The sequence below is a fragment of the Phyllobates terribilis genome, unplaced genomic scaffold (genome assembly GCF_046119375.1).
Source record: "Phyllobates terribilis strain yellow unplaced genomic scaffold, ASM4611937v1 Scaffold_12__6_contigs__length_324123572, whole genome shotgun sequence".
NCBI classification, from domain to species: Eukaryota; Metazoa; Chordata; class Amphibia; order Anura; family Dendrobatidae; genus Phyllobates; species Phyllobates terribilis.
In genome coordinates, this window is record NW_027362772.1 from 295,299,761 (window position 1) to 295,326,635 (window position 26,875).

General features: G+C 46.4%; 1 protein-coding gene and 1 long non-coding RNA gene across 2 annotated transcripts in view; both read left to right on the forward strand.

The window, feature by feature from the left end:
• The window catches only part of LOC141171637 (uncharacterized), a 599,137-nt gene that overhangs the window by 423,316 nt on the left and 148,946 nt on the right, over positions 1-26,875 (forward strand). The window lies entirely within an intron of this gene.
• Positions 10,817-26,875, forward strand: part of LOC141171635 (indolethylamine N-methyltransferase-like) — an 81,422-nt gene continuing 65,363 nt past the window's right edge. Inside the window, exon 1 of the mRNA XM_073655305.1 lies at positions 10,817-10,994. Coding sequence (XP_073511406.1) covers positions 10,850-10,994 — 145 coding nt within the window. The 5' untranslated portion in view covers positions 10,817-10,849. The remainder of the gene's footprint in view (positions 10,995-26,875) is intronic.

The following is a 26,875-nucleotide window of genomic DNA, read 5'->3' on the forward strand; positions in this document are numbered from 1 at the left end:
TAATACTTGCCACCCGGATTGACATCCGGTTCCAGGAGCGCGCTAGGGAGGTTACCTGTGAGAGGAGGTTTCCACGTCTAGCCCCTACTTTCCAGAGACCCGTCACTCCCTCTGTTACTTCTCAGGCACCTGAGCCTATGCAGGTCGACCAGACCAAGATGGTCAAGACCCGTCAAGACTTACGTCGTGCCGAGGGGAGTTGTTTCTACTGTGGCAGTAAGGAACACCGGATCCGTTCCTGCCCAGAGAGGTCGGGAAACGCCTGTGTCTAGGATCGCTCAGAGAGGTCGCCCTAGACAAAAGTAAACCCTCTCCTTCCCTTATGCTGTCTGTCTCTATCTTCTGCGGAGAGAACCGCTATTTTGAACTGGCTCAACTAGACTCAGGAGCTGCTGGAAATCTCATCTCCCAATCCCTGGTAGAGAAATACCGCATTCCCACCAAACCTCTGGCCGTACCTTTGTCTGTCGCCGCCGTGGATGGGGGCCTCTTACCACATCCCATCCAACTCATCACCGAATCTCTGACACTACAGGTGGGAATGCTGCATTCTGAGAACATCTCTTTTCATGTTCTGCCTGGACTCTCTCACGCACTATTGCTTGGCCTGCCTTGGCTCCAGAAACATGCACCCGTGCTTGACTGGCAGACCGGAGAGGTCCTTCGCTGGGGGCAGGACTGCCACAAGACTTGTCTAGTTCCCGTTCGTCCTGCCCGTCCTTCTCCTACCCCAGCCAATCTGCCCGGTCTTCCGGTTCCCTATTGGTCTTATGCGGATGTCTTCAATAAAAAAGAAGCAGAGACTTTGCCTCCTCATAGACCATACGATTGCCCAATCGACCTGTTGCCCGGCTCTACTCCTCCCCGTGGACGAATCTACCCTTTGTCCGCTGCAGAGACCCGGTCCATGTCTGAATATATTGAGGAGAACCTGGCCCGGGGATTTATCCGGAAATCTACCTCCCCGGCGGGAGCAGGCTTCTTCTTTGTCAAAAAGAAGGACGGCTCACTTCGTCCATGTATAGACTATAGAGGCCTAAACCAGATTACCGTGAAGAATAAATACCCCCTTCCGCTCATTCCTGAATTATTCGACCGTCTGAGGGGGGCTAGAATCTTCACCAAACTGGATCTCCGTGGGGCGTATAACCTGGTCCGTATCCGTCAGGGGGATGAATGGAAGACGGCATTCAACACCCGGGACGGCCACTATGAGTACCTCGTGATGCCCTTCGGTCTCTGTAACGCTCCTGCCATCTTTCAAGAGTTGGTCAATGACATCTTCCGTGATCTTCTCTACTCCTGCGTGATGGTGTACCTGGACGACATCTTGGTCTTCTCTCCGGATCTTCCTACTCACCGGAGGGACGTTCGTCAGGTCCTGCTCAGGCTCAGGCAGAACCACCTTTACGCTAAATATGAGAAGTGCATCTTTGAGCAGACCTCTCTTCCATTTCAGGGCTACATAATCTCTCAGACAGGGCTACAAATGGATCCTGAGAAACTGTCTGCCATCCAGAAGTGGCCCCAACCAGAGGGGTTGAAGGCTATTCAGCGGTTCCTGGGCTTCGCCAACTATTATCGCCTGTTCATACCGCACTTCTCTTCCCGGACCGCCCCTATCTCTGCGCTCACCCGTAAAGGTACGAACCCCAGAGAATGGCCGCCCGAAGCAGAGGAGGCCTTTCTTTCCTTAAAACAGGCCTTCTCCTCCGCCTCGGTGCTGCATCGTCCGGACGGCAACAAACAATTCTTCCTTGAAGTTGACGCCTCCTCCTCCGGAGCTGGGGCGGTACTAACCCAAAAATCATCTTCCGGAAGAAAGATAACCTGCGGCTTTTTCTCTAAACTTTTCTCCTCTTCTGAACGCAACTATTCTATAGGAGACCGAGAATTGTTGGCCATTAAGATGGCACTGGAGGAGTGGCGTTACCTGCTCGAGGGGGCTCTTCACCCGGTAATAATTTACACTGACCACAAGAACTTGGCATATCTCCAGAGCGCCCAGAGACTTAACCCGCGCCAAGCCCGGTGGTCTTTGTTTTTTGCCCGCTTTGATTTCATTCTTCATTTTCGCCCGGCTGACAAAAATATCAAAGCTGACGCCCTGTCCAGATCCTTTCTGGTGTCTGATCTTGAGGAGGAGCCTAAACACATCATCGATCCCGCCAGAGTAATGCAGGTAGCCCCCGTGGGCCTAAATCGTCTCCCTCCCGGTAAGACGTTCGTAACGGTGTCCGATCGGGAGAAGATTCTACACTGGGGTCACTCGTCTAAACTAGCTGGCCACGCCGGTCAGAAAAAGACCCTCCAGCTTATTTCCCGTCACTACTGGTGGCCTACCCTGCACAAGGATGTAATAGACTTTGTTTCTGCCTGTGTGTCCTGCGCCCGCAACAAAGTTCCGAGACACCTACCTGCCGGCCGCCTTCTCCCTCTGCCAGTACCTACGGCTCCGTGGCAACATATAGCTATGGACTTCATAACAGATCTCCCCGTCTCTGCCGGTTGTACGGTCATTTGGGTGGTCGCTGACCGCTTCTCCAAAATGGCTCATTTCATTCCCCTGCCAGGCCTCCCGTCTGCACCCGAGCTAGCTAAGGACTTTATCCGCCACATCTTCCGTCTCCATGGTCTGCCTCTCCACATCGTGTCGGATCGTGGGGTTCAGTTCACCTCACGCTTCTGGAGAGCCACATGTAAACTGCTCGACGTCACCCTGGACTTCTCCTCCGCTTACCACCCACAGCACAATGGTCAAGTGGAGCGGATCAATCAGAATCTGACCAGTTACCTCCGGCACTTCGTTAATGCCCACCATTCTGATTGGGTGGATCTCCTACCATGGGCCGAGTTCTCTTATAACAATCACGAGAGCGAATCTTCCTCTAAATCCCCGTTTTTTGTAGTCTTCGGTCAGCATCCTCGGATCCCTTTTCCTGTCTCCGCCTCTGTGGGCAACCCGGCCGCGGAATCTCTCGTTAGCAAATTTTCCTCCATTTGGGAGAGTACCCGATCCGCACTCCTTCAGTCGTCCGAGCGGATGAAGAGACACGCCGACAAAAAACGCCTGGATTCCCCACAATTTCGTCCCGGAGATAAAGTCTGGCTCTCATCCAAATATGTCCGGCTCAAGATTCCTTCCTATAAGTTAGGGCCTCGGTTCATCCGCCCACTGGAGGTTATCAAACAGATCAACCCGGTGGCCTACAAATTGAAACTCCCGGCCAACTTACGGATCCCTAACTCTTTCCATGTATCTCTTCTCAAACCCGTGGTACTTTACTCCTTTTCCAAGTCTACAGATACACCCCCTGCTCCGGTTTCTGCTGAAGACGAGTTTGAGGTAGAGAACATTCTGGCCACCAAAAGGGTAAGAGGAAAGACCTTTTTTCTAGTGGATTGGAAGGGGTTTGGTCCTGAGGAGAGAACTTGGGAGCCCCGGGAGAACATCCATGCCCCTCTCATCCTTGCTAAATTTCTGTCTGGCCTAAAACAGGGGGGCCTAAGGGGGGGGTACTGTAGCGTCTGCGTCCCTGCCTCCTGCTAGGCAGGGACGCTGTTCCCCTCACCTCGCTGCTCCGTGCCCGGCGGCTTCCTCCCGCTCTGCTTGCAGCGCCCGCTCTCCCCCGGTCACTGTGCTTAGGGCGCGCGTGCGCGTGCTCCCTCTCTCTTAAAGGGGCCGCGCGCGCCGCCCTAAGGAGTCCCCCGGCCAATGGCCGGAGGATCCCTCCATATATAAGGCACCTCCTCCAAAATGGAGGTGCCCGAGCAATGTTGTTGCACTGTTCACTACTCTGCTTCAGCCCTCAGGTCCCGCTTCCAGTTACCTGCCAGTTACCTGCCAGTCTCCTGCCAGTTTGCTGTCTGATTCCTGCCTGTTATCCGCTTACCTGCTTGCTAGCCTGAGGTCCGACGGTCTGCCTTCCAACAGCTGTCAGTCTGTCTATGGACCAGCTTGCCCGCTCACCTGGGAGCGCTCATCTGCTACCTGCCTGTTAGACTACCTGGAGGCTCCGCCGTCACATGCTGTGACCACCTGCTTATCCAGAGACTCTTGCCTGCTCACCTGGGAGCACTCATCTGCTACCTGCCTGTTAGCCTACCTGGAGGCTCCGCCGTCACATGCTGTGACCACCTGCTTATCCAGAGTCTCTCGCCTGCTCACCTGGGAGCGCTCATCTGCTACCTGCCTGTTAGCCTACCTGGAGGCTCCGCCGTCACATGCTGTGACCACCTGCTTATCCAGAGACTCTCGCCTGCTCACCTGGGAGCACTCATCTGCTACCTGCCTGTTAGCCTACCTGGAGGCTCCGCCGTCACATGCTGTGACCACCTGCTTATCCAGAGACTCTCGCCTGCTCACCTGGGAGCACTCTTCTGCCATCTGCCTGCTAGCCTACCTGGAGGCTCAGCCGTCACAGGTCGTACCTACCCTCTACCCAGAGACTGTCCCGGTCACTTGCCGTGACCTCCTGCCCGTTTACCCAGAGACTGTCCCGGTCACTTGCTGTGACCTCCTGCCCGTTTACCCAGAGACTGTCCCGGTCACTTGCTGTGACCTCCTTCCCGTTTACCCAGAGACTGTCCCGGTCACCTGCTGTGACTATCTGCCTGCCTTCCCTGGTCGCCACCCGCTTCCTTACAAGGACCGCCCCCTTGTATAAGTTGCTCAGAGGTTCCGCCTCCCAGACCCGTTACACAGCACTACATCCTGGTCAACCTGTTACAGGTACCATCTAGAATCTATGTTTGAATCTATATCATTAGGATCTTAATCACTATATACGTTTTCTAACACAATTTTTAATATCTCCTACAATAGCCCAAGTGGCCTATCTAAAGAAACCATAAAGCCTGATTCTGAATTCCAACTAAGCCATCAGGTAAATATATTTTGAGCATATCTAAATACTTCCTTTAAACATATTCACAAATTAACTAATTATATTCTTCTCTCCTCTTCACCAGGAATACCATCTCACTTACCACTGGTACCTCATACCACCAATTAGGACTTCTATACCATTCCCTTTAGGTTATCCAGCAAGTGCAACAACCACTTCCCACTTACGCCCTATGTCTCTACCAGAGGGATTTATTCCCCTTGTTTACAAAAATACAAAAATACATTTTTAATCTATTTATCTATGTATCTGTTTATCTTAATTGTATTCATGATTTTTTAACCCCAATAAATAATTGTTTATTTTATCCATAAGTTATCCTTTCTTTCTTGGGTCAACAAGCGCAAATCATATTTATCTTTTTGAATTATTCTACTGTTGACAATTCTGTGGTAATTGTCGTATTCGCAGTAGATCTATCTGACCTAGCCTATTAGCGCCACTACACTTTATCATGGGATGGAGAGTCACCTTCCAAAAAGACAATGACCTAAAGCATACTGCTAAAGCAACATCGAGGGGTTTATGGAGAAATGTGTAAATGTTTTGGAGTGGCCGAGTCAATGCCCAGACGTTAAACCAGTTGAGAATCTGTGGTCATACATGAAGATTGCTATTCACCATAGGAAGCCATATAACTTGAAGGAGCTGGAGCAGTTTTACCTTGAGGAATGGGCAAAAATCCCAATTGTAAGATGTGGAAAGCTCATAGAGACTTATCCCAAGTGACTTGCAGCTGTAATTGACACCAAAGGAGTCTCTACAGAGTACTAACTATAGGGGGGTGAATAGTTATGCACACTAAAGTTTCAGTAATTTTGTCCTATTTGTTGCTTGCTGCACAAATCAAAAGAAAACAAAATGTTCACTGTTGTAGTCATGATCTTTACATGAACTGATGCAAACCCTCAAAAAGCAGTGAAATAACAGGTAGTAAGGTACCAAAACATGAAAAATGCCAAAGGGGGGGAATACTTTCGAAGGCCACTGTATTCATATATTCATATATATGTAGTACCCTGAGGGCTCGGTTGCTACAGAGGTATTGCATCTCATCCAGATGTGCGATATCTCACTTCCAGGTAAGGATGGAGTGTGGATCAGGACCCCGACACCTGCATGCATTACACCACATTTCCGGGGGGCAGGGTGACCGATATGCTCCAAGTAGAGCACGACAGTCCCTGTCCCTGGCTGGAGTGGGGGGAGGGAACACCGAGGAAGGGGGAACCCTGTAGTGCATAGGAGGGAGAGGGCAGTTCCTTGGTGCACCTAGAGGGAGGTATAAAAGGGGGCACCATCTAAGAGAAGGGAGTTCGGTAGAGTACAGACAGAGAGAAGAGGGAGCAGGAGGTGGGAGCAGAGGCTCTGCATGAGCTCTGCTCCGCAGGCAGGCCTAAGAGAGAGGCCAGAGCCTGGAGGAAGCAGAAGGAAGGAGAAGGAAGGAAGAGGAGCGGAGGAGGCTCCAAGAACAAGGAACGAAGGGACCCCAGGGGTGTGGACCGGCGAGTCACCACCGCACGCCCGAATCTACCTGCGTAGAAGGGTCAGGCCAAAGGGGGAGACCGGTCCCCGAAACTACCCTCAGCTAGAAACCGGAGGCTGTGACATTTCATGTGGCGCAGCCCCTCGCTACACCTGCTAGGAAGGCACCATATAGGGTCAGGGAAACTGGTGCCAAGTTTGCCAGAGAAGGCCCGAGGCAGCCACACAGAAGCGAGGTCACTGGTGGGGTATGACAGGCCAGAGAAAGGACACACGAAGGGGGTCCTGTGAAATGCTCCAAAGATATCTGGGAGTAGGCCGAGCTCCTCACCTGGTGAGCACAGTGCGACGTGGGACGTTATGACCAGCTGTAGAAACATGGATAAAGAACTGTGAGTAAATACCCTGGACTGCATTACAGGACTCTGTGTCGTTACTGCTGCTCCCGCGCACCATCACACCCAACATCCACACTTGCTGCTCTGAGGCTACACTCCTCCCTTGGGGAATTATACTATCCCTTGCTGCACTCCCAACACCAGCCTCAGCGGTCTGCCCTGCAGCGGCGGTTCATTCTGACTGCAATCCACGGGTGGCGTAGTCGGACATTCAGTATATAGACTGCCATTTGGTTTGACCGCCCTGGGCACGGACCGGATCACCGCCACGGAGACTATAACCCCCAGCATCCACAAACAATCCGGTTCCGGGTATCCCCACACACACGCGGCCCAGAGGGTGCGTTATATATATATATGTGTATATATATATATATATATATATATATATATATATATATATTGCTAAAAAAAAAGGAACACTCATACAACACATCCTAGATCTGAATGAATGAAATATTCTCATTGAATACTTTGTTCTGTACAAAGTTGAATGTGCTGACAACAAAATCACACAAAAATCATCAATGGAAATCAAATTTATTAACCAATGGAGGCCTGGATTTGGAGTCACCCCCAAAATTAAAGTGGAAAAACACACTGCAGGGTGATCCAACTTTGATATAATGTCCTTAAAACAAGTCAAAATGAGGCTCAGTATTGTGTGTGGCCTCCACGTGCCGGTATGACCTCCCTACAATGCCTGGGCATGCTCCTGATGAGGTTGCGGATGGTCTCCTGTGGGATCTCCTCCCAGACCTGGACTAACGCATCCGTCAACTCCTGGACAGTCTGTGGTGCAATGTGTGGTGCGAGCACATGGAGGGCTGTACAGCCCTCCAAAGAAATGCCACCCCACACCATTACTGACCCACTGCCAAACCGGTCATGCTGAAGGATATTGCAGGCAGCAGATCGCTCTCCACAGCGTCTCCAGACTCTGTCATGTCTGTCACATGTGCTCAATGTGAACCTGCTTTCATATCTGAAGAGCACAGAGCGCCAGTGGTGACTTTACCAATCCTGGTGTTCTGTGGCATTTCTTTGGAGGGCCGCACAGCCCTCCATGTGCTCGCCAGAGGTAGCCTGACTGCCATTAGGTACCGAGATGAGATCCTCAGACCTCTTGTGAGACCATATGCTGGTGCAGTTGGCCCTGGGTTCCTCCTAATGCAGGACAATGCCAGACCTCATGTGGCTGGAGTGTGTTAGCAGTTCCTGCAAGATGAAGGCATTGAATCTATGGACTGGCCCGCCCGTTCCCCAGACCTGAATCGGATTGAGCACATCTGGGACATCATGTCTCGCTCCATCCACCAACGTCACAGTGCACCACAGACTGTCCAGGAGTTGGCGGATGCTTTAGTCCAGGTCAGGGAGGAGATACCACAGGAGACCATCCACAACCTCATCAGGAGCATGCCCAGGCGTTGTAGGGAGGTCATACAGGCACATGGAGTCCACACACAATACTGAGCCTCATTGTGACTTGTTTTAAGGACATTACATCAAAGTTGGATCAGTCTGTAGTGTGTTTTTCCACTTTAATTTTGGGGGTGACTCCAAATCCAGGCCTTCATTGGTTAATAAATGTGATTTCCATTGATGATTTTTGTGTGATTTTGTTGTCAGCACATTCAACTTTGTACAGAACATAGTTTTCAATGAGATTATTTCATTCATCTAGGATGTGTTATTTGAGTGTTCCTTTTATTTTTTTGAGCAGTATATATATATATATATATATACAGTACAGACCAAAAGTTTGGACACACCTCATTTAAAGATTTTTCTGTATTTTCTTGACTATGAAAATTGTATATTCACACTGAAGGCATCAAAACTATGAATTAACACATGTGGAATTATATGCTTAACAAAAAAGTGTGAAACAACTGAAAATATATCTTATATTCTAGGTTCTTCAAAGTAGCCACCTTTTGCTTTGATGACTGCTTTGCACACTCTTAGCATTCTCTTGATGAGCTTCAAGAGGTAGTCACCAGAAATGGTCTTCCAACAAACTTGAAGGAGTTCCCAGAGATGCTTAGCACTTGTTGGCCCTTTTGCCTTCATTCTGCGGTCCAAACCATCTCGATTGGGTTCAGGTCTGGTGACTGTGGAGGCCAGGTCATCTGGCACCCCATCACTCTCCTTCTTGGTCAAATAGCCCTTACACAGCCTGGAGGTGTGTTTGGGGTCATTGTCCTGTTGAAAAATAAATGATGGTCCAACTAAACGCAAGCCGGATGGAATAGCAAGCCGCTGTAAGATGCTGTGGTAGCCATGCTGGTTCAGTATGCCTTCAATTTTGAATAAATCCCCAACAGTGTCACAAGCAAAGCACCCCCACACCATCACACCTCCTCCTCCATGCTTCACGGTGGGAACCAGGCATGTAGAGTCCATCTGTTCACCTTTTCTGCGTCGCACAAAGACACGGTGGTTAGAACCAAAGATCTCAAATTTGGACTCATCAGACCAAAGCAAAGATTTCCACTGGTCTAATGTCCATTCCTTGTGTTCTTTAGCCCAAACAAGTGTCTTCTGCTTGTTGACTGTCCTTAGCAGTGGCTTCCTAGCAGCTATTTTACCATGAAGGCCTGCTGCACAAAGTCTCCTCTTAACAGTTGTTGAAGAGATGTGTCTGCTTCTAGAACTTTGTGTGGCATTGACCTGGTCTCTAATCTGAGCTGCTGTTAACCTGCATTTTCTGAGGCTGGTGACTCGGATAAACTTATCCTCAGAAGCAGAGGTGACTCTTGGTCTTCCTTTCCTGGGGCGGTCCTCATGTGAGCCAGTTTCTTTGTAGCGCTTGATAGTTTTTGCAACTGCACTTAGGGACACTTTCAAAGTTTTCCCAATTTTTCAGACTGACTGACCTTCATTTCTTAAAGTAATGATGCCCACTCGTTTTTCTTTACTTAGCTGTTTTTTTCTTGCCATAATACAACTTCTAACAGTCTATTCAGTAGGAATATCAGCTGTGTATCCACCAGACTTCTGCACAACACAACACAACTGATGGTCCCAACCCCATTTATAAGGCAAGAAATCCCACTTATTAATCCTGACAGGGCACACCTGTGAAGTGAAAACCATTTCCGGTGACTACCTCTTGAAGCTCATCAAGAGTGTGCAAAGCAGTCATCAAAGCAAAAGGTGGCTACTTTGAAGAACCTAGAATATAAGACATATTTTCAGTTGTTTCACACTTTTTTGTTAAGTATATAATTCCACATGTGTTAATTCATAGTTTCGATGCCTTCAGTGTGAATGTCCAATTTTCATAGTCATGAAAATACAGAAAAATCTGTAAATGAGAAGGAGTGTCCAAACTTTTGGTCTGTACTGTGTATATATATGTATGTATGCATGTATATATATATATATATATATATGTATATATATATATATATATATATATATATATATATATAGTTCCAGGTAAAAATTGGGACGCCCATGTTCATGCGACGACTTTCTGAGGGCTGGTGATTCCACAAATTAACTTTTTAGGTTTATTGGAAACCATTCAAGGTGATGACCTGATGAAGCTGCTTGAGAGAAGTCAAGGGGATTGTAAAGCTGTCCTCAAGTAAAAGGGCGGTATTCTAAGAATTCTAAATTTTAACACATATTCTGGTTTGCTTCATGCATTCCCTTACTCCTTGTTTCCATATAGATTATTTTTTTTATTTTGCTGTTTTGAGTTTGAATCTATAATATTCACAATTTAATAAGAACAATGAAAAGAATTGCATGAACAAATGTTTGAAATTTTGACTTAAAAACAAGATCAAGTCTTGTGGGATGATTGCACAAGTTCTTATTCTTTCTTATTTCCAAGTTTCAACTTCTATGCTTATTTACAGATCATAAATTCTCTATACGATTATGTAACGATAATAAATTGTCTATGTGCATATGTAATGACTCATGCTTTGATGACTGATTAATTTATGTGAGAATTCTGACATCCTCATGCTAATTGACACAAATTGTAGGTTACATCTTGGTAGTCATGTATATAAACAATGTGCATGAGCAGACAGAACAATGGATTCCAGCACCTTGAACTATACTACCAGTGTCTTGAATTCCGGAAAACACCTAGATTACTTTTCAGCAAAGCCTAATATGTTCTCTGAAAACGATTTCATGACATTTGTCATTGAAAATCTTCATCACGTTTTCTCGAAGGGTATGTATTAATCGAGTGAGGTTTGTAGATTTCTCATTTTCATTCATTTAGAACACATGTAATGGTTACTGAAGAAAGGCCAAAAACTAATTACAAACCGGGCACATTTTACTCTTCTCTGTGATTTGCCTGAATCATTTTTACTCCTTGAGTTTCCTGCTGATCGGATAAAGAATATGACATCTTGAGAATATTATTTTCCCATTTACAGGAAAAATTTGAGGATAATGAAAGGTCAGCTAAATATAAATCAAGGCTGAAATTTTTTTGGTGTCAACTATTTTTAACTATTTATGGTATATTTGTTTATATTTGGTACCACTCCAAGTTCTCCACGTTTAGGTTGGGCCAACTCGTGTCCAATCTGCCGTTCACTCCATTTAGAAAAACCCAAGGCAAAATAATTATTTCTGACCAAGATAACTTTTTTGGTCACGTAACATATCAGTCATATAACTCACCAGCCTGTATCAATCCACAATAAAAGAAACAACATTTGCGGTGTACCACTTGGTGCCACTCATGTTAAGGTTGTTGATTGCGAGATTCTATACAAAGGCAGGAACTGTCAGGAGATCTCAAATATAAAATATGTAAAACTAAGTCAGAAAGAAAAAGTTAGTATTTGGCCTGATTCGACTCTACGGCTACAGTTCTCGAATGGCCATGTTCAACCCATCATCGGCAACTTCTGTGAGGCTGGTAACCTAACCCCTCCATCTGTTATTGACGTGGATCACATCCCCTTTGTCAACCATCACTCAAAGGTGGAGGAACTAAGAAGGCTCACAAAAGTTGCATAAAAACAGTCTGTACATGGCCATGAGACCACTCAATAGTCTACAGTGAAAGTAATAATTTAACCACTTAACAGCCAGGCAATTTTTCATTAATCGGTATAGTTTTTTTCTCCTCTTATTCCAAGAGCCATAACATTTTTAGATTTTTATTGACATATCCATGTGAGTGCTTCTTTTTGCCTGTCGAGTTGTTCTTTTGAATAACACCAACCATTTTACCATGTGATTTACTGGACAGCAGGAAAAATCTGCCAAAAGAGCAAAACATTATTATTCCGCATTGTTTTTGTTTGTTATTTACAGCGTTCATTTTACGATGAAAATGATATGGCAATATGATTTTCCAGGTCAGCCCAATTTTGGAGATGCTAAACATGCATAGTTTTTGTTTTATTTAAGTGGTGAATTTTTTTTTTGAAATTTGTGAAAAACGATTTTACTACTGATGACATTTTCCAAGAGCCGTAATGTTTTAAATTTTTGGTTTATGGAGCTGTGTGATAGTTTGTTTTTGTGCCCCGAGCTAATGTTTTTATTGATACAATTTTGGGGTAGATACAATGTTTTGATAGTCTCTCCTTACATTTTTTTTATGGTGCTGCAGTGGCCAAAATCCCCACAATTTTGATTATTTTTCCGTTATACTGTTTAGCAATCGGATTAATTTATTTTATATTTTGATAGATTGGACTTTCATAAATAAAGAAATATCAAATTTGTGATTTTTTTCTTTTTTTTTGTAAATTTGCTAATCTTTGCCGGAGAAAAAGGAGGTGTTATAAACTTATATATTTATATACAGTGTATATATATATATATACACACATTTGTTTTTTCACTTTTTTTTTTTTTTTTTTTTACTGTTCACTATATTTGTAAGTTTACTTAGGGGATTTGAACCTGAAAGCATTTGATCATTTGTGCTATATACAGCAATGCCACAATATTGCTCTATATAGTTAAAATCATGGTCTCCTTTGATTGCCAGACACGGGCCGAATTTCACAGGAGTACTGTCATGATAACCCACATCACTGGAGCGCTGATAGGCACATAGAATGACGCGCCTCCTTGCCGACACGATGTAAATGCTGCTGTCACAGGATGACACTGGCATTTACGGGTGGAGCTCCTCTGCACTAGAGATAAGTGAACATTTCAATGTACGGTTCGGAAATGCTCGCCGAATATTTAGACATTCGCCGAATTTATTAATTGATTAATTCGTCAAGCATTACCAAATGCCATAGGATTCAATGGGGGGGACAAAAAAAAAAAAGCATATACAACACCTACAAACGGCCCCAAAAGGTGCCAAAACACATAAAATTAGAGTTAGAAACCAGGAAAGTGCCACGAATTGACCCAGAGTATAAGTACTACAATTATTATTACTATTACAGCTACATTTTTTCCGTGGCGCGTTACATGTGAAAAGGAGTCACCGACAGATACAAGAGGAAAAAGGATCCTGCCCGAGAGGGCGCAGAAACAATATACAAGGGATGGATGAGGGTACAGTAGGTCAGGGTACAGCTAGTCGTGCAGCGGTATGCTGGAGCGAGGCTTACCGCAGATTGTACGCTTGTTACAAGAAATGGGTCTTCAGCTTCCTTTTCAAGATTTTCATGGTAGATGACAGTCTGATTTGTTGGGGTACAGAGTTACACAGTAGGGGAGATGCACGGGACAAATCTGTCGAGAGCCTAAATCAAGTTAAGTTTCCAGGAGCTCACAACTGAGCAGATTAACCCCTGCACCGATTAATATGAAGGTAAAAGGCTTCATTCTAATGACTGCAGGAGTGTGAGAAATCAGACGCTGCAGACTTCTGGCTCCTCTGTCACGGTAAACCCGTGACACCTTGCAAGCATCAAAACAATGTTCACAAGGTGGACAGCAATGGTGGTCGGTCTCCTAGACAACGAGCTAACTTCTTTATGATGGTAGAGGACAACATCAGCAAGTAGTTTGTATGGTCACCCTGTGTTTGCTGGGATTTCCTCCAGGTTCTCAGGTTACCTCCTCAGTAAAAAAGCAGCCCTACAGGAGTGTTCACAGTTCAAAAAATTAGGGCCTGACACCACCATTTCCGTGGCCAACAGATTGGAGATGAAGGTGTTCCACCTCTTAGCTTTGTCATGTGTGGGCGGAAACAATCTTTTACGTGACCACAACTGTGGGACCGAGAGCTTGCTGCAGTGCTCAGAGAGGACGGAGTACAGTGAAACGGACAAACTACTAGACTGTGAGTGAGGTGCAGGTGGAGGTGTTATGGTTTATTGAGAAACATGTGGTGTGCTCGGTGAAACAAACACAGCAAGCATGTCCGCTTCCGTTACAGCTGACGGGCTCTCACTCAACCTGACTGGAGAGAGTAAAGAACCTGAAGTTTTGCGGTGGAAGACCTGCGTGCCAATACTTGGCACAGTAACAGAGGAGGCGGAAGAAGCAGCAGATGCGGTTGTCTGGGCAATTGATGATTGTTGAGGTTCGCTGGTCCGCATTTTATCACAGTGAGATTGCCAGAGTAACGCATGTTGATTGCGCATGTGAACGTTCATGCATGTAGTAGTCAAATTATTGCACTTTTTCCCTCTACTGAGTTTTTTATTGCAAAGTTTAAAGATAACGTGAGTTGGCTCATCCTTTGCGGTCTCAAAAAAGACCCAGGCTAGGCAACCCATGCCACCCATATGAGATGCAGACCTGCGACTGCTACTGGTCATTGCCACGGTTGTCGCTAAGGATGCACTGCTCCTCGTGCTTGCATCACTCTGTGTCTGTAACATAACATAGGATGCATAGGACGTAACGTAACCTCCTCGTCTTCCTCCTCCTCCACCTCCTCAGATAAGCTACTCAGCTGCATGCCTCTGGGTTCACATCAAGTTGGGTGTACAACCTCATCATCATCCAATGTGTTATCCCATTCCTCGCCCTCAGAATCATCCTCCTCCTCTTCTTGCCCTGACAACACAGTACAGTCAAGGGTCAGGAAGCTGCTCATACCCAACCTTTTTTTCCCCCCCTGTATTGAGAACAATATCTGCCCCAAACAATTTTAAACTGAGATGTAGCCTGCTTTATATACCAATTTTGAGTTTATCAGGTTTGTGTATCCCTGTGTGAAGAATATATGCCCCAAAGAATTTTAAGTTGAGATGTAGTCTGCTTTATATACCCATTTTGAGTTTATCAGGTCTGTGTACCCCTTTGTGGAGAAGAATATCTGGATGCAGTGCTACTCGTGCTTGCATCACTACGTGTCTGCACCACAGGACGCAACGTAACCTCCTCATCTTCCTCCTCCTCCACCTCATCAGATGAGCTACTCATTTGCGTGTCTCTGGGTTCACACTAAGTTTGATTTGCAACCTCATCATCATCCAATGTTGTTATTCCATTCCTCGCCCTCAGAGTCTCCCTCCTCCTCTTCTTGCCCTGACAGCACAGTACAGGCGATGGTCAGAAGCTGCTTGGACCCAAACTTTTTTACCCCCTGAGTGGAGAAGAATATCTGCCCCAAACAATTTTAAGCTGAGATGCAGTCTGCTTTATATAACCATGTTGAGTTTATCAGGTCTGTGTACCCCTGTGTGAAGAAGAATATCTGCCCAAAACAATTTTAATCTGAGAGGCAGTCTGCTTTATATACCCATGTTGAGTTTATCAGTAGTGGTGGGCAAGCACTAAATGCCCAGGTACTCGTTGCTTGGGTCGAACACATTGGAATACTCGGGTGCTCGACCCGAGTAATGAGCCCAATGTAACTCTATTGGAAACTCGAGCATTTTTCAGGCGCCTCCCCCCATTGGTCTGCAGAGGGCCAAAAAATTGCCCAAAATCGATGGGAACAGTGCTCAAATGGCATGGGAACAGCATGAGGAAGACCCCTGGAAGCATTTCTGACTCCCAGGTTACTACTGTCAACAATGTTGTCAGAGGTATTACGCCACTTTTACAGACTCACAATAAAACATACAAAAACGAAACCAAAATGGATTTTCTTGGGAAATATGTTAAGGAACATCCTTTCCAGGGTAATGACTTGTATATAAGGCAAAATAAATAACCAAAAACAAAAATACCCCTCCACACCATAGGCTATGTTCACACGTAGCTTTTTGATGCGTTTTTGCTCTTTTGTATTGCTTTCAACCGTGACAAATGCATTCACCGGGAAATGTCATTTTAACATTTTACAACCTCATCCGGCCATGTGGTGTGTGACACCACATAAGACACATCCTGTTTCATATATGAAGGAGGGACTCTCAAAGTCACAAAGCCTATTTTTATAGGGCCATCAGGCAGCCTTTACTATTCTTAAAGGGCCAGCAGTCGGCCCTCACTATTCTTAGAGAGCCATCAGCCGGCTATGCTTTGTTGTTCCCATTACTAAAAAGTGGGTTTCCTATACTGTTATTGCATATGCAGTGAGTGGCAAGGCTTCCCAAAATTTGGTCGCACCCCAATACCCCTTTGAAGAGACTTAGAGGAGGGCTTCCTGAAAACAATTTTCCCATTATTAGGTAGTGGATCTCCCATTGTGTTTGCCTATGCAGTGAATGCTAGGGTTGCCAAAAATTTGGAGGCACTCCAATGCCCTTTGGAAGAGGCGTAGTGGTCAGAGGGCCTCCTGAAAACAATGTTCCCATTATTAGGAAGTGGGTCTCCCATTGTGTTTGCCTTTGCAGTGAATGCAAGGGTTGCCAAATATTGGGAGGCACTCCAATGCCCCTTGGAAGAGACGTGGAGGAGGGCTTCATAAAAAAATGTTCCCATTAGAAAGGAGCGCGACTCCTATACTTGTAATGCCTATGCAAGAAGTGTATGGGCTGACCCCTGGGGGTTATACATGAACATACTCTAGAAATTTTTTTTTTTTACGGGCATCATAAACATCCCTTGAAAAAATTATGTGGGTGTTGCATCACGGACCACAGTTACCCTGGTGATATGGTGGTGGAGAATGAGGATGAGGAGAATGAGGAGAAAAAGAGCAAATAGCCAAAATCAGGAAGCGTATACCAATGTGTGGGTGTGAAAAGGTACATAGGAATGCACTTTCCAAAAAAAGACACTGAATTTGAGTTTGTTACGCTGCTATCATTCGGTGGTGTTGAGTAGAGATGAGCGGTGTTCGACTAGAACTGTTCGCCAATCTCAAATTCGAGCTGTTTTGGGTGGTGTTCGAGTTGTTCGACGAACCCGAACGATTTGCAAAAAATTCGGCTGTTCGAGGTTACGTTCGATAACTGTTCGTGCACCAAAAGCTTGTCCTGCATGTCTGGCGCTATTTAGAGCACCAATCATGAAGGGATTGTCTGCCACTCACTGTAATGCAACAGCCATGGTGGTTGTGGCATTACAGTGATTGCCCAAATCGATGGGAACAGTGCTCACAGTGAAACATGAAAAGCCGGCAATTCAGCAGCGGCATACACCGGTACCCGACAATTTAGAACCGAAAGAATAGAGCTTCACACATAGATTAGATAGATAGAAACATGTCAGTCACATATATATGAAGTACAGTGACAGTGTTGCTTGCTGTACTTGTCATTTAGTGTAAAGGATTTATCAAAAAAAATATTAGTGTTTTCATGCACCGTCTCTTTAAAAAAGCCGGCCGGCAATTCAGCATCTGTACCCGACAATTTATAACAGACAGAATAGAGCTTCACACATAGATTAGATAGATAGAAACATGTCAGTCACATATATATGAAGTACAGTGACAGTGTTGGTTACTGTACTTGTCATTTAGTATTAAAATAAAGGATTTATTATTAAAAAAAATTGGCATGGGGTTCCCCGTAATTTTAGTCTCTAGCGGAGGTTAAGCAGACAGCTGGGGCAGATGTTTGAAGCCTGGGAAGGGGGTAATACCCACGGAGCTTCCCAGGCTACTAATATCAGCCCCCAGCTGAATACCTAGCCTTTACTAGCTATTAAAATGGAGGACCCCCCCAAAAAAATGACGTGGGGTCCCCCCTAATTTAATAGCTAGCAAAGGCTAGGCAGACAGCTGGGGGCTGATATTAATAGCCCAGGAAGGGAGCCATGAATATTGGCCCCCTCCCAGGCTAGAAACACCAGCCGTCAGCCGCCCCAGAAATGGCGCATCCATAGGATGCGCCAATTCTGGCACTTAGCCTCGCTCTTCCACGCTGCCCTGGTGCGGTGGCAGGGGGTAATAGGGCTGGGGTTGATGTCAGCTTATAATGCCAGCTGACATCAAGCCCAGGTTAGTAATGGAGAGGCGTCTATAAGACACCCCCATTACTAACCCCATAGTCAAAGTTAAAAGAAAACACAAACACCCAGAATAAAGTCCTTTAATTGAAATAAAGACACATTCCTTTATTGTTCTAAATTAAACCATACTTACCATCACGCCCATTCCAGCTGAAGCCAACGATCTCCTGCAATAAAAGAAAAATAATAAAGCAACCTCATCCTTACCTTTCCATGGTTCCCAGGACAGCTTCAGCTCTGCTACATCGAGATGACAGGCTGGACCGCAGCAGAACGCTGCCATCCAGCCTGTCATCCCGCAGACACTGAGAAGCGCAGGCATGCTTGCGCTCTGCAGTGTCTGGCTGTGACGGCATAAAGATGAGACGAGTTCATGTCCAATGAACTCGGCGCACCTCATGCACGTCACTGACAGCGTGGGAAAATTCTCCTGCACTCAGCGCTACAGCGTGAGAATTCTCCCACGTAGTCAGTGACGTGCATGAGGTGAGCTCATTCATGTCCAATGAACTCAGCTGACCTCATGCACGTCACTGACAGCGTGGGAGAATTTTCACGCTGAAGTGCTGAGTGCAGGAGAATTCTCCCACGCTGTCAGTGACGTGCATGAGGTGCGCCGAGTTCATTGGACATGAGCTTGTCTCATCTTTATGCCGTCACAGCGAGACAGTGAGGAGCGCAAGCATGCCTGCGCTTCTCAGCGTCCGCGGGATGACAGGCTAGATGGCAGCTTTCTGCTGCGGTCCAGCCTGTCATCTCAATGTAGCAGAGCTGAAGCTGTCGTGGGAACCATGGAAAGGTAAGGATGAGGTTGCTTTATTATTTTACTTTTATTGCAGAAGACATTGGCTTCAGCTGGAATGGGCGTGATGGTAAGTATGGTTTAATTTAGAACAATAAAGAATTGTGTGTTTATTTCAATTAAAGGAATTTATTCTGGGTGTTGTGTTTTTTTAAATACTTTACTAGAAATTCATGGTGGTCATGTCTAATATTGGTGTGACCCCATGAATTTCGGGCTTAGGGCCAGCTGATAATGCCAAGCTGGCCTTAACCCCTTTATTACCCAGTGAGCCACCGCACCAGGGCCCTGGATGAGTTGGGTACAGCGCCAGAAGATGGCGCTTCTATGAACGCGCCATTTTCTGGGGCGGCTGCGGACTGCAATTTGCAGCGGGTGGGGCCCAGAAAGCTTGGGCCTCCCTGCGCTGCAGATTCCAGCTCCCAGCTGCCTAGTTGTACCTGGCTGGGCACAAAAATAGGGCGAAGCCCCACGCATTTTTTTTTTAAATTATTTCATGAAATTCATGGAATAATTAAGAAAAAAAGGGCTTCCCTATATTGTTGTGTCCAACCAGGTACAAATAGGCAGCTGGTGGTTGGGGGCAGCCCGTCCCTGCCTGCTGTACCTGGCTGGACACAAATATAGTGCGAAGCCCCACGTCAATTTTTTTTTAATTATTTCATGAAATAATTTTTTTAAAAAAGGGCTTCCCTATATTGTTGTGTCTGGCCAGGTACAAATAGGCAGCTGGTGGTTGGGGGCAGCCCGTTCCTGCCTGCTGTACCTGACTGGACACAAATATAGGGCGAAGCCCCACGTCAATTTTTTTTAAATTATTTCAGGAAATTCATGAAATAATGAAAAAAAAATTGATGTGGGGCTTCGCCCTATATTTGTGTCCAGTCAGGTACAGCAGGCAGGAACGGGCTGCTCCCAACCACCAGCTGCCTATTTGTACCTAGCCGGACACAACAATATAGGGAAGCCCTTTTTTTCTTAATTATTCCATGAATTTCATGAATTTAAAAAAAAAATACGTGGAGCTTCGCCCTATTTTTGTGTCCAGCCAGGTACAACTAGGCAGCTGGGGGCTGGAATCTGCAGCGCAGGGAGGCCCAAGCTTTCTGGGCCCCACCCGCTGCAAATTGCAGTCCGCAGCCGCCCCGGAAAATGGCGCGTTCATAGAAGCGCCATCTTCTGGCGCTGTACCCAACTCATCCAGGGCCCTGGTGCGGTGGCTCACTGGGTAATAAAGGGGTTAAGGCCAGCTTGGCATTATCAGCTGGCCCTAAGCCCGAAATTCATGGGGTCACGCCAATATTAGACATGACCACCATGAATTTCTAGTAAAGTATTTAAAAAAAACACAAACACCCAGAAAAAAGTCCTTTAATTGAAATAAACACACAATTCTTTATTGTTCTAAATTAAACCATACTTACCGTCACGCCCATTCCAGCTGAAGCCAACGATCTCCTGCAATAAAAGTAAAATAATAAAGCAACATCATCCTTACCTTTCCATGGCTCCCACGACAGCTTCAGCTCTGCTACATCGAGATGCAGGCTGGACCGCAGCAGAACGCTGCCATCCAGCCTGTCATCCCGCAGACACTGAAAAGCGCAGGCTTGCTTGCGCTACTCAGTGTCTGGCTGTGACGGCATCCAGATGAGCCGAGGTCATGTCCAATGAACTCGGCTCACCTCATGCACGTCACTGACAGCGTGGGAAAATTCTCACGCTGAAGCGCTGAGTGCAGGAGAATTTTCCCACGCTGTCAGTGACGTACATGAGGTGAGCCGAGTTCATTGTCGGCTCATCTGGATGCCGTCACAGTCAGACACTGAGGAGCGCAAGCATGCCTGCGCTTCTCAGTGTCTGCGGGATGACAGGCTGGATGGCAGCGTTCTGCTGCGGTCCAGCCTGTCATCTCGATGTAGCAGAGCTGAAGCTGTCGTGGGAACCATGGAAAGGTAAGGATGAGGTTGCTTTATTATTTTTCTTTTATTGCAGGAGATCGTTGGCTTCAGCTGGAATGGGCGTGATGGTAAGTATGGTTTAATTTAGAACAATAAAGAATTGTGTCTTTATTTCAATTAAAGGACTTTATTCTGGGTGTTTGTGTTTTTTTTTTAACTTTGACTATGGGGTTAGTAATGGGGGTGTCTTATAGACGCCTCTCCATTACTAACCTGGGCTTGATGTCAGCTGGCATTATAAGCTGACATCAACCCCAACCCTATTACCCCCTGCCACCGCACCAGGGCAGCGTGGAAGAGCGAGGCTAAGTGCCAGAATTGGCGCATCCTATGGATGCGCCATTTCTGGGGCGGCTGACGGCTGGTGTTTCTAGCCTGGGAGGGGGCCAATATTCATGGCTCCCTTCCTGGGCTATTAATATCAGCCCCCAGCTGTCTGCCTAGCCTTTGCTAGCTATTAAATTAGGGGGGACCCCACGTCATTTTTTTGGGGGGGGTCCTCCATTTTAATAGCTAGTAAAGGCTAGGTATTCAGCTGGGGGCTGATATTAGTAGCCTGGGAAGCTCCGTGGGTATTACCCCCTTCCCAGGCTTCAAACATCTGCCCCAGCTGTCTGCTTAACCTCCGCTAGAGACTAAAATTACGGGGAACCCAACGCCAATTTTTTTTAATAATAAATCCTTTATTTTAATACTAAATGACAAGCACAGTAACCAACACTGTCACTGTACTTATTATATATGTGACTGACATGTTTCTATCTATCTAATCTATGTGTGAAGCTCTATTCTGTCTGTTATAAATTGTCGGGTACAGATGCTGAATTGCCGGCCGGCTTTTTTAAAGAGACGGTGCATGAAAACACTATTATTTTTTTTAATAAATCTTTTGCAGTAAATGACAAGTACAGTAAGCAACACTGTCACAGTACTTCATATATATGTGACTGACATGTTTCTATCTATCTAATCTATGTGTGAAGCTCTATTCTGTCTGTTATAAATTGTCGGGTACCGCTGCTGAATTGCCGGCCGGCTTTTTTAAAGAGACGGTGCACGAAAACACTATTATATTTTTTAATAAATCCTTTACACTAAATGACAAGTACAGTAAGCAACACTGTCACTGTACTTCATATATATGTGACTGACATGTTTCTATCTATCTAATCTATGTGTGAGGCTCTATTCCTTCATGTCTAAATTGTCGGGTACCGGTGTATGCCGCTGCTGAATTGCCGGCCGGTTTTTTTAAAGAAAGCGTCTTCTGAGCAGTTTGTCAGCTTTTGGACACCTTTGAAGGTGTTTTCTATGTGTTCCTATGTGTTTTTGTTTGCCTGCCATTGGTTTTAACGGTGTTCGACGGTGTTCTAAGGTGTTCGACGAACAGTTCCTCGAACATCCCGGTGTTCGACGAACCGAACCGAACCCGAACACTATGGGGGTGGCTCAACACTAGTAGTGAGCCAGTTCATTCCACGTGTCTAGCTTGGATACCCAATAACTATAAAGGTACAGAAGAATCACAGAAGACGTTGGTACAGTCGGCAAGGTACTCCCACAGCATTTTCCCAAACTTTGCGCTCCTTGCAAGAGTATCCCGCGCCTAAGGGCCTGTGCAATGGGAGGATCTGAGAAAATTCTCCCAGAACTTTGACACTGATCCCCTGTCTCTGCTGGATTGGATTTGTGTCTCTCTCGCCTGTAATCCTTGGCTGTCCAACGAACTGTGACCTCTGTCGCCAGCGTTTACAGATGGGAATTCTTTTTAATAGTTCCGCAACAAGGGCCTTCTGTACTGCCCTATTTTTGTAGACCTGAATAAGAGATAAAAAGTTCTCCTTGAAGGGTGGGTCTAGAAGTGTCACCAACCAGTAATGACTGTCACACAAAATTTTGAGAATGCGAGGGTCATGGGAAAGGCAGCATAACATAAACTCAGCCATGGTTGTCAGACTGCTAACAGGCAAGACGTCCGTGTCCTCACCAAGAGGATGACTGATCATGCTCTCCTCCACCTCCTCCTCCTCTCTGTCCTCAGACAATCCACGCTGAACACACAGTATGACAGTTGTGCATGTAGTACCGTCTGTAGCGCATGAAACTAACTCCTGTTCTTCCTTCTCCTCCTGCTCCTCTTCCTCATTGTCACCCAATCCATGTTGGGATGAGATGAGCCTGGGCTGTGTGTAATCACCCTGTATGGTTCCTTGCTCCATCTCATCATGCTCTGTCTGCAATGCATCCTCTTTGATTCTGAGCAGAGAGCGTTTCAGTAAAACAGAGATGCAGGATGGTGATACTAATTATGGCATCATCGCTGCTCACCATCTTGGTGGAGTCCTCAAAGTTTTGGAGGATGGTACATATGTCTGACTGAATACCAATGGCCTTGTTGATGCTGGTACTCAACAACTGCCCTCTTCTGCTCACAAATCCTTCCGAACATCTGCAGTGTAGGGTTCCAACGCGTGGGGACATCACACAACAGTCAGTGAGCCGGAAGCTGCAAGGGCAGCTGAAGCTGTAGGTGACTTTCTAAAATGGGCACACAGGCGGCATACTTTAACAAGCAGATCCAGCATCTCTGGGTGGGATTTGAGAAACCGCTGATCCACGAGGTTAAGCACATGGGCCAGGCATGGTATGTGTGTGAGCTCGCCTCACCTCATAGCCGCCACCAGATTCCGGCCATTGTCACACACGACTATACCTGGCTGTAGGTTCAGCGGTGTGAGCCACAGATCTGCCTGCTCTTTCAGAGCTGTCCACAACTCGTCAGCATTGTGCGGTTTGTCACCTAAGCATATTAGCTTCAGCACAGCCTGTTGCCGCTTGGCCGAGCCAGTACTGCAGTGCTTCCAGCTGGTGACTGATGTGGTAATTTCGGAGATAGAAGCTGAAGAGGAGGAGGAGGCTGACGAGGATGAGGTGTAGGAGTTGTAGACTGTGAGGGCACCCCTGATTGACCTAGGGCCCGCAATCCTTGGCGTTGGAAGCATGTTTTCTGTCTCAAAGTCCGACTGGGTCCCGGCTTCCACTATACTAACCCAGTGTGCCATCAGCAAGGTGTACCGTCACTACCCACAAGCACTTGTTCACGTGTCCTTGGTTAGGTGGACTTTCCTGGTAGCTGCATTGTTGAGTTTACGGTTAATATTTTGGGATACATGCTTGTGTAATGTGTGGAAGGCACACTGGGAGAAATAGTGGCGGCTGGGGACTGAGTACCGAAGGATGGCCACCACCATCAGGTTGCGGAATGCTCCCGTCTCCCTGAGCCTAAAATGCAACATTTCAAGCGCAATCGGACGCGAAATGTGGGAATTTAGTACTATGGCCTGTAGGGTGTTGGCTGTGTATTTGTGCTTGCGTTCCAAGGACTGGGGTATGGACAACTGAACGCTGCGCTGGGACAAGGACTTGGACATGCTTCCTGATGCTGTTACTTGAGAGTGTGCAACGACAAGTGCAGGGCAAGAGGCATCTTAGCATGCACTATGGACAGGGGATTGGCTTGCATGCACAACAGCGAAAGAAGCAGTGGTGCCACCCGCAGACCCTGTTCCTGGACCCTGGGTTTTGGCACACAAAGTCGGGTGCTTTGCTGCCATGTGCCTGATCATGCTGGTGGTGGTCAGGCTGGTAGTTTTGCCACCCCTGCTGATGCTCGCCTGGCAGGTGGTGCAAATTGATTATCGGCAAAGTCTTTAAAAAACAACCAGACTCGGGAAGACCTAACAGTTGTACTGACAACTTCCTTTGTGTTGGTGTTATGGGGAACGGTTGCCTGCCTTCTGTCTCCGGCTACCACAGTGCTTCTTCCTGCCTGTTGAGGTGTTCTGCCTCCCTCCCCCTGTGTGCTGCTGTCCTCACTCTGCATGTCCTCCTGCCAGGTTGAGTTAGTTACTATATTCATCCACCACCTCATCTTCCACTTCCACACCCTGGTCCTCCTCCTGACTTTCAGGCAATTGTCTCTCATCATCGTCCACCTCTTGTGACACTTTCCCACTGTCGCCTTCGTGTGACCATGGCTGCTCAAATATTTGGGCACCGCTACATGCGATCTCCTCTCGCCCCACTTCAAGTGAACCGGGCGAGAGGCCCGAATCTATAAATGGAAAAGTAAAAGCTCTTCAGAGTGTCCAGGTGTGGGATCAGTTGTCTCCTGGGACTCGGCATGGTGGGAGTAAGGAGGATCAGGGTGAGGAATATGCAGTCCAGACTCATGGCTACTGAGACTTGACCGTGTGGAAGACAGGGTTGTTGTGGTGGTGGCAAAATGACTGGAAGCATTTTCTGCTATCCAACCAACAACCTTTTGACACTGCTCTGGGTTCAATAGTGGTGTGCTGTGGTCCCCTAGGAATTGGGACAGGAAAGTCGGGCAAGAAGATGTGGGTGTTTGTTGTGGCACAATTTGAGCTCGGCCTCAGCCTCTGTACAATCACCATCACATCCAGTTCCCCATCCCTTGCCACGTGCCTTGCCCATTTTAAATTGAGGACAATATTTTCCATGCTCACCACAAATGGCTGAATTTGGAGCGAAGTTATATTTGATCCGTGTGACAGACAGACCACAATTTTAAGTATCTGGCCTGTAGGTAGCTATTTTTAACAGTGCCAACCTCATGTCAATCAGTTTACTGACACACTGCAACAAAATTTAAATGGAGGCCAGAAATGGCAATATTTTCAGCGCAATTATATGTAATCCATGTGAGGGACAAACCACAGTTTTAAATAGCTGGATTTTTAGCACTGTAATATGGAAAGAACCTGGCTGTTTTCTGCAGTGCCAACAAGCAAATGGAGCAGAAAAATTGTGTTCTCTGGATTTCTTTTTAAGGAAATAATGAGGATTAAGATCCAAAAAAAATTATTCCTGGCCCCTGAGACCTGGGCCTATTTCTAGAAATGTCTAACAGCAACAGCAGACAGAACTGGAATGGAGCCTCTTGTGCTATATGCACTGCAGTCTGCTATATACACTGCCTGCCTGCCTATATACACTGCCTGCCTGATATCTCTGCAGATGGATTAGTCCTCATAAGGACTGTTTGTTGAGATGGATATGTGTAATATACTTCAGTTCTTCCTACACTACCTAACAAACAAGCAAATCTCTCCCTAGCTCAGCAGCACCTCTCCCTACACTGTCTGAGTGTGGAGTAGACTGACGAGCATGGCGGCGCCAGGTCTGATATAGACCTGATGACGCTGTGCGGCCAGCCAATCACTGTAATGCCACAACCAACATGGCTACGGCATTACAGTGAGTAGCAGGCAATATCTGCATGTTCTTTTGCTCTGTAAAGAGCACCAAAAACGCAGAGAGGGGACCCGAGCATCCGCCCGAGCATCTCGGAAGCACTCGGAGAGCTCCGAGCATCTCGAGTACTGATATGCTCGGGGAAGTACCAAGTACTTGCGAGTATGCTCACTCTTCATTATTTATCAGGTCTGTGTACCCTTGTGTGGGGAAGAATATCTGCCCAAAACAATTTTAAGCTGAGATGCAGTCTGCTTTATACAGTATACCCATTTTGAGTTTATCAGGTCTGTGTACCACTGTGTGGAGAACAATATCTGCACCAAAAAATTATTTTCACTAGAGTATAACTATTGTAAAGGAGACCAAAACCTTTCCCACTGCAGCTAGCCCAGCACATGGAGACCCAATCAGGAGTGTTCACATTTCCCTAAATTAGGACCTAATACCACTGAAGTGGCATCAATTTCAGTACAGTAGAAATAGTATAATTAGGAATGAGTCTTCTTCTCCTACAGCCAACCCAGTAGATGGAGACCCAATCAGGACTGTTTCCATTCGTATACATTTGGGCCTAAAACCACCAAAGTGGCATCAATTTCACTGGAGGATAAGTAGTATAATGGGGACCAACATCTCTTCCACTACAGCCAACCCAATAGATGGAGACCCAATCAGGATTCTCCACATTTCCAAAAATTACTGGCAGACACCAACAAAGTGGCATCAATTTCAGTACAGTAGAAATTGTACAATTAGCAACGACACCTCTTCCCC